General features: G+C 48.4%; 1 protein-coding gene across 1 annotated transcript; it reads left to right on the top strand.

The window, feature by feature from the left end:
* Window positions 1-313: 313 nt before the first annotated feature.
* On the top strand, window positions 314-8,030 carry TBC1D2 (TBC1 domain family, member 2; the record flags this gene model as incomplete). Its single annotated transcript, XM_009878472.1, has 6 exons — window positions 314-501; window positions 2,048-2,518; window positions 4,173-4,293; window positions 6,323-6,508; window positions 7,114-7,235; window positions 7,829-8,030. Coding segments are annotated over 6 exons (1,290 nt in total), but the record flags the coding sequence as incomplete, so codon positions are not given.
* Window positions 8,031-8,466: the final 436 nt, after the last annotated feature.

The raw sequence follows: 8,466 nt of genomic DNA, 5'->3' as shown, positions 1-8,466 counted from the left end.
GATTCTGTGATTCTGTGATTCTGTGATCCACTGATGCAATGCAGTTGCTAAGGTAGGTGATGCTGTAGTAGGTCTCCCCTTAATAAGCAACTTCCGTTGCATGCTAGCTACTGCAGTTCTTACATATTCATAGACCATGGTGAGTCATTCATGGCTGCAATTCCACTGGCTGTAGAAAACTGCTGGATGTGTTTTCTGGGGCTCTGCTGTTCAGGAGTCTTCACTGTCTGTGCAGACCAGGCCAGCAGAAAGCAGTGGCAGTGCAGGAGGAACCATCAATGGGCCAGATCATTCCTTCTTGTTTCCCCATCAGTGTGCCTGCCTGCAAGCACGAAACTGCCAGATGGAGAGCAAATACTTGACCGTCTTGCGCAAGCTGCAGGAGGCTGTGCCTGACCTGCCCAGCTCCCATGCTGAGTTGGTGAGGAACCTCATCCAGGAAGCACTCCAGTGGGATGTGAAGAAAGAAGCAGAAGAAGGTTTTAACTTGAACCCTGTAAGGTAAGAGGAAAGAGCATGGCAATATTTGCACCCCTGTAGGAGTCTGGCTGTGGAGGGGAACGTGCAGGCAAGAAAGATTCGGGGATGTTTCTATAGCATGCATTTGGGGCCATGACCTAGGAGTGGAGCTGAGGAGACTGGTTTAGATTGGTGGTGTGGAGACCATGAGTATCTCATAGCAGCATATCAGTGTAGGAAGGAAAAGTTAAAGATAGTACAGCTAAACCTTCCCTGGCAGTGGCAGACGGTATGGCAAGTGATATCAGCCATCGCGTGCCTGGGAGGTAAACACTGGACATGACGATAAACTCTTCTGTAGGAGAGGAGGCTGCCTGGGAGGTGGGGGATCTCCATTCTTTGGGGTTTTCTAGTCCCAGCCATACAAAGCTACCATTTCCCTGTTCTGGTCCTGGGAACAATCGTTCAGTGAAGCAGGGTTAGACTGGAGACCTCCAGAGAGGCTTGCCACCAGTGCTGCTGAGGTCTTAGCATTTTTGTGTCTGTTTAGCTTGGAGAAGGCTGAAGAGGGGTCTCAAAAATACTTATAAATATCTAAAGGGTGGATGTCAGGAGGATGGGGCCAGACTCTTCTCAGTGGTGTCCAGTGACAGGACAAGGGGCAATGGTCACAAACTGGAAAGCAGGAGGATCAGCCTAAACACAAGGAAAAACTTCTTTACTGTGAGGGTGCCAGAGCCCTGAGAGGTTGTGGAGTGTCCTTCTCTGAGACATTCAAAACCCACGTGGACATGTTCCTGTGTGACCTACTCCAGGTGATCCTGCTTTGGCAGGGGGATTGGACTAGATGATCTTCAGAAGTCCCTTCCAACCGCTGATATTCTGTGATTCTATGTGTTTATACTTTCCTGCCCAGTTAGCACCCCAGTTCTGTAGCAGTTTCCATTTCATTTTCTTGGTTATGCTCACAGGTTCTCCAATTAACTTTGGAGATGAGATCCTGAGGCTGAGCTGGGTCTCTCCATGAAGAATATAATGATATTATACAAATATCCCAGCTTGTGGATTGATGATGCACCAGCCCTCACCAGGCTGTACTGTCAGCGCTCCTGATGTTTTCTGCTCAGTGGGAGATTTGCCCTGTGTACAGGGACACATCAGAAGGGACTGTGGATTTCTGTTCTTTGGTCTGATGCCCCCATGCCTTTGTGGTCCCTACAGAACTGTCTCTGCACTAGGACATGGTAGGGAGCAGGTACACAGGTTGAGCTAGATACTCCTTTAGCAGCAGGGGAGCAAGCGAGGTGAGAGAGGTCTGGTGAGGTTGGCTGTAGCTCAGAGGAAGGTTACATCTGATTCATGTCTGTTTGCCATTGCTGCTGGCTCTTGCTTGTCTTCAAGGCTCTGAGACAGTGGCAATGGCAGGCTCTCACGTGCAGCTGCCAGAGAGGTATAGGAGGAGTGCTCCAGCATAGGTGATAGGAACCTGGCAGCAGGCTGCAGATGGCGTGGCCCCAAGCAGTGAGTGCCCCTTGACACAGGTACCAGCACTGTCCTTTGGACTAACTTCTGCCTTATGTCCCTCCAGTGAATACGATGAATATGGGTTTATGACTGTACCTGACTATGAAGTTGAGGACTGGAAACTTCTGGCCAAAATCCAAGCCCTGGAAATAAAGTCCAACAACCTCCGGAGCCAGGAAGCAGTGGAGAAGCCCCTCCGTGACAGGTGGAACAGTGTTGGGGAGCTGAGCCCCTCTGCAGAGCTGAAGAGCCTGATCCGAAGCGGCGTCCCAGTGGAGCATCGGCAGCGGGTCTGGAGGTGGCTCGTCAGCCGGCACTGCAGCCACCTGCCCGACCACTACCAGCAGCTCTTACGGCAGAGCAAGAGCACTGAGCACCCAGCCTCCCGGCAGATCGAGCTTGACCTGCCCCGCACACTGACCAACAACAAATATTTTTCCTCTCCCACCTCCCAGCTCATCCCTAAGCTCCGGAGGGTGTTGCTGGCATTCTCCTGGCACAATCCTGCTATTGGATACTGCCAGGGACTGAACAGGTGAGGAGCCAGGTATGCTGCTTCTTCGTGGGCTACCACGGGAAGGTGTAGACACATACTCTAGGCTGTGATTCAAGCAGCTCCAGGCTCTTGTCCTTTTAGAGTTCTGACCTGGCTCTAGGTATTTTCCTACAGAACTTGGAATTTGGTGTCCTTTTTTCATCCAGTGTTGTTGCTGGGATCAAGCAAGCAGCAGGATGCACTGGTTCTGCATCTCCGTAGTTACAGAATAAGAATGAGACGCTACAGGATGAGGCAGGTCCAGAATAATAGCACGAGGCTGTAGCTGAATTTCTAAATCTTATGTGCTCAGCAGAAGAACACCCTGGTGATTCTCTGAAAAGAATTGGAGGAAATTTTGGGAAGTTTTAGAGATGACGGAGTTGCGGCAAATGGAATAAAGACAGGCTGAGTGTTGTGCTTTAAGCCCAGCCAGCAATTAAACAGCACGCAACCACTCACTTGCTCTCCTCAGTCCTCAGTGAGATGGGAGAGAGAGTCGGAAAAAAAAAGGTAAAACTTCTAGGTCGAGTTTAATAAGAGAAAAAATGAAGGGAGAATAATAAAATACACAAAACAAGTGATGCACAGTGCAGTTGCTTACCACCTGCTGACTGATGCCCAGCCAGTCCCTGAGCTGTGATGCCCCCCTGGCTAACTCCCCCAAGTTTATACACTGGGCGTGACATCACAGGGTATGGAATACCCCTTTGGCTAGTTTGGGTCAGCGGTCCTTGCTTTGTCCCCTCTCAGCTTCTTGTACACTCCTAGCCTCTGCTAACAGGGAGTGTTATGACAGCCTGAGTGTATGACAACCTGAAAAGTCTTTCACTTGGTATAAACACTGCTTAGCAACAACTAAAACATCAGTGTGTTACCAACTTTATTCTCATTCTAAATACAGAACACAGCACTATACCAGCTACTAGGGAGAAAATTAACTTTATTCCAGCTGAAAACAGGACACTGAGGAAAGCTAGGTTGTTCTGTCTGGAGAGGAAAAGGCTCAGAGAATCTAGAAGCTTCTTTCACTTTCCAAAGAAGGTTATAGGGTAGATAAAATGAGACTCGGAGCATGCTGCCAAATAAAAAGACACTGGGCGCTAGCTGCAATAAGGGAATTTCTGGTTGGACCTTTTCACATAAGGAAAGTCTGAGTAAGCTATTCCTCTTGTTTTTTGGATGCACTTCAGAAAGGTGTTTTCCACACTAGAGAGCCCTTGATATTAGATACTATTTTTCCAGTCTGGCTGAAAGCGGGTGAGTCAGAGCTGAAGTGGGTAAGGGCTATAGAAGAACGTATGGGAAGGTGAGCTGTGTCACATAATGTAAAGTGTCTCTGAGTGAGCTCTCTCCTTTGAAATAGCCAAAGTCAGTACACTGCTACAGAACGTTCCATTAGCTGGGGAGCCTGGCTTTGTCACACAAGTTCTGTATCTGATGCTTCCTGTTTGCTGGCAGAGGGACATGGTTTCTTCAGAAACCTGCAGAACAGATCACCTGCCCCTCTGACCAACTTCCCTGCCACGTTTGATGTTTTGGATGCTCATGGAGCAAGAGACATGGCAAGAGGACTCTTGGATTGTCCAGTTCCTGTGCTGGCCTGTCTCCTCCTGCAGTGTTGCATTGCCTCACCATGTCTTGTCCATCACAGATTGGCAGCTGTTGCCCTCCTGGTCCTGGAAGATGAGGAAAGTGCTTTTTGGTGCCTGGTTCACATTGTGGAGAACCTAATGCCAGCAGACTACTACAGTGAGACACTGATAACTTCACAGGTGAGCTGGGCACCCTCACGTCTGCTTGGTCTCTGATACAGTGATTTACAGGAAAAGTTTGAAATCAAGCAGTCAGCTTGCAGTGTGTTTGATTTCTCACAGGGTGGTGATACCACCTCACAATACCTTCCATTTCTGGGTTTTTGTAGACTTGGGAGGACAAAGTTGGTGCACACACAGGAGCAGTGAATTTGATTCCCAGCAGCAGGAAAGTGGGCACCACTGCCGAGTAATCACTTAAAGGTCAGATTAGTTGAAGGAAGGTGCCCCTTAAGTGCATGATTACTTATTTTAAGGAGGGGTTAGTAGAGATGAAACAGCCAACTCCAGCATGTGTAGAGCTAAGCATAACAAAGGCACCGTTTTTCAGCCCTTCAGATGTTTCTTTGGAAACTGCACCCTACTTTTGACCCTACTTTTGGAGTGCCACATACAAATGAAAGAAAATACTGAGATTTTTATATTCACTGTACTTGCCTCAGTTCATGATCAAATACGGTCTTAGTTCCATCTTAGGGGTTACCTGCAGATGAGAAAGCCCTCTGGCCAGTTGATGTAAAATGCTGTTAGGTGAGCAACTTACCCGCTTGGTTCAAAGTCACAGCATTTCAAGGTTTTCAAGATGAGTTGTCTTGTTTCAGATATGCTGTGTCCTCCCAGGCAGACACAGAGCCAATATAAATCCCATGTAGGTCAATGGAACTGTAGTTGCCTGCCCGTACCACCCACACCCAGCAGCACTCGGTCTGGTGAGCCTGGCTGTGACCTTGGTGCCTTTATTGTGAGTGGTCCTTTCAGGGAGAAGTGGGTTGTGTCTCTGAGCCCATAATAGATGAGGCTACAAGCTTCAGTAGCCAAGAGTGACTTACTGTGCTGGTGAATTGGTCGACAAACGTTTACTGGGACAGTGGTATGCTGTTGAAGAGGCCAGCCCACAGAGTGGGTAAGCAGCCAAGTCACTGTGCAGTTAAAATAATGTCTGTCTGGAGCAGGTAGTTTTAGCTGTGAGATAGGCAGTGCTCAATGCTAGACAGATAGGTTGACAGGGAAAATGTGGCAGATTGAAGACACAGAGGCTCTCCTGCATTTGGCTCCCCTAGATTCGGACTGTCAGTTGAGGGAGCCGTTTTTAGAAAGACTTCCTGACCTAATGGTTGGTCTCTGAAAGCCTAGCTGAGACCCATGTAAAGATGAGAGTCTAAGGTGATGCTTTAGGGGTTGGCTCAATAAAGTGAAAGCTTTGAGTTGGCTGGAAAACTTAAGATTTAGCTCTTGTAGATTTTAAAGACCAAACATATCACCTCACCTGGTTTGTACCACTGTGCTACAGCTAAGTGGGCTTACACGGCTGGGGCAGTTGTGTCATATGGCACAGGGGAAGACCTAACAATGATCTTACTCCTTAGCTCTTGCCCTCGTGAGACCACGGCTTCCCTGACATGAAGCCTTTATAAGCCTCGGTCATGGATCTCACCAACTGCATTTCTATGTCTTGGCTCATGGAACCAGAAGCAGAACACAGATGGTGCTCAGACCTCGAAGAGAAACTAAAATCAGAAGATCAGGTCCTGCTTGTGAAGTCAGAGGGATTCTAGGTGTTAATTCTGTTGGGCCATGTGCGGTCATTCAGACCTAGGCAGGTGTTAATCCTTGTCATTCAGTTGGATTCTCGTGACTTCACAGATCCCAGTAAGACTGATATGGAAAGATGTGGCAGCATTTTCCTTCCTGATTCTCAGGCTGGTAAGAGGTATGTGCATCTGTCTGCGAAGAGTGTATGTACCTCTGCTTGTACCTTCATGCTGTTTCAGCTCCACACCTTGCACTGGATACAGCGTACAAGTACAGCACTCAGCAATTTGAAGGAGTTGGGAGATGAAGGATGCTCTCTTCTTCCTAGGGTGTGGTTAGGTGAGAGGGCAGCACAGTGATTACTGTAGCATGTGTGGGCCACTATTCTGTTCCACTGCTCCTCTCCTCCAACAGCAGGGCTGCTTTTTGACTAGGACTTCTTTTTTGTCAACTTCAGGTAGATCAGAGAGTCTTCAAAGACTTCTTGTCAGAGAAGCTGCCTTGCCTCATGGCTCATTTTGAGCAGTATCGGATTGATGTCTCACTCATCACCTTCAACTGGTTTCTGGTGGCCTTTGTGGACAGCCTCGTCAGCGACATCCTCCTGCGAGTGTGGGATGCCTTCTTGTATGAGGGAACCAAGGTATAGCTCTCAGTCTAGGCCTTCCTCCCATCTGCGCCACCTCTGTAGCGTGATGGCAGGATGATGGACATACATGTGTCAGAGGATTGCAGGGTTGAGCCCCTTGTCCTATCCTGCCTGTTTGAGCTGTGCCTTGATGCCTCCTCACCTCTGTGTGGTCTGTGCTTGCTGCTGGTGGGCAGATCTAGTCCCTGATCCTGTGCACAGTATCAGTGGCACTTCTTAGCTGGTAGTCCTTCTATGCAACAGTTCTCTGATAGGCAACAGTGTCTTCTTCTCTGTGACCTGGACACAGAGAATATGACAGGTGCAGGGAGCGTAAGATGAGCAGAGATTTCATATCTGAAAATGTGAATCTGAACCCTGTGGGGTCTTTTTGGAGTATCTGGTATGCTCTGGGGTTGTAAATTAGCTTGCAGAGAGTCATTCTCTTGGGATTAGCTCTGTGCTTTTTTCATCCTGCCCTAACGCAGCCTGGTGAGAGCAGGAGAAGCCCAGTGTCCAGGCTACAGTGCTGTGCCCTCCACCCTGTGTTTAACACCAGGAGGGCCTGGACCCTCAACTGCTCAAGACTTTGTCAACTCAAATACTTTTCAACCTTCCAGGTGATTTTCCGTTATGCTCTTGCGATTTTTAAATACAACGAGGAGGAAATCCTAAGAATTCATGACAGTGTGGAGATCTACCAATACCTACGCTTTTTCACAAGAATGATTACGGATGGAAGGTAGGACTGTGGATTGTAGACAACCTGCTATCATGAGTTTGTACGTGCTTGGCTGTTAGGTCAGCCTAAAAAGAGTTGTGACCAGTTTTGTGTTCAAAGAGATGCATGTGCTTTGGCAGGTCCATGGGACATGGACTTTGTGTCTCTTTGATTTTCCCTTCATGGTGTTGCCTGAAGTCTTTTTGGCTTGGGGGAAGATAGGCTACAGCAGAGCAGGCCACAGAGTCTGGGTCAGCATCCTTTCTGCAGCAGCTGGAACTTGTGCCACTGCTTGCTGGCAACATGTCTGAAAGGAAGATTTCTGTGACCAGAAGGGCTCAAGGTCAGGAATATTCCTCCCCCAGGGACCATCAGAATTGGCGTCCCTTGACTGGTGGCTGCACATCAGTACCTTAGAAGGTGGTGTGGTGTAAAGTGTTGCTTGGGTTGATGTTTGTGTGAGGAGAATTTGACTATGATTCCCTTGAGACTGCTGCTTAGTGACTCCTGAGCTCAGAAAGCTGAAATCTGAGGCCTTGCTCTTCGCCTGCCCCAGGATGCACTTGGCCCATCTGTTACCAACCAGTTCACCAGACCTGTCTTTTCCATTGTAGGAAGCTGATGAACATTGCATTCAATGACTTAAACCCCTTCCCCATGAAACTGCTGAGGAACCGGCGGTCGATGCACAGGGAAGCGCTGGAGGCAGAGCTGTGCGAGCTGGAGCAGATCAAGGCAGCCTATGTGAAAGAGAGAGCAGAGCAGGGGCCTCAAGACCTGAAGGAAGTTGTTAGTGAGGAGGAAGAAGAGATTTAACAAAAACAGTTCCTCATTGCTTCCCTCCTGCCTTGCAGAAGGTCTTCAGTAGCAGCTCTCTGCAAGAGATAGAGCAGAGTGGGAACGGTGATCACAGCAGGAGTTCATCTGCCTCAGGAAGCAAAGCTGTGTGTATAGACCATGTGGGGATCAAACCAGACTTTGTAATGTATTGGAAACTGTAAAAGGAATTTTATCCTCTTCTGTACCTCTGCCCACTTAGCCACCCCTGTCCTGGGCAGTTCAGGATGACAGCTGAAGGTGGTACTGTGACAGAAATGGACGTGGTGCAAAAGACCCAGGCAGTCAGGGCTTTTCTGCTTCTCCTAATTGTGTACAATTAAAGCCCCCAGAAATAGTGAGACAAGCACTCCCTTGTTGGTATGTAAAGCTTCTGAATTTAATGAAATATAATAAGGGAAAGTGTAGGGTCTTG

Source organism: Apaloderma vittatum, unplaced genomic scaffold, assembly GCF_000703405.1.
Source record: "Apaloderma vittatum isolate BGI_N311 unplaced genomic scaffold, ASM70340v1 scaffold12021, whole genome shotgun sequence".
Taxonomy (NCBI): domain Eukaryota; kingdom Metazoa; phylum Chordata; class Aves; order Trogoniformes; family Trogonidae; genus Apaloderma; species Apaloderma vittatum.
Note: the sequence above shows the minus strand (reverse complement) of the source record. Positions and strands in the feature narration are given on the sequence as shown.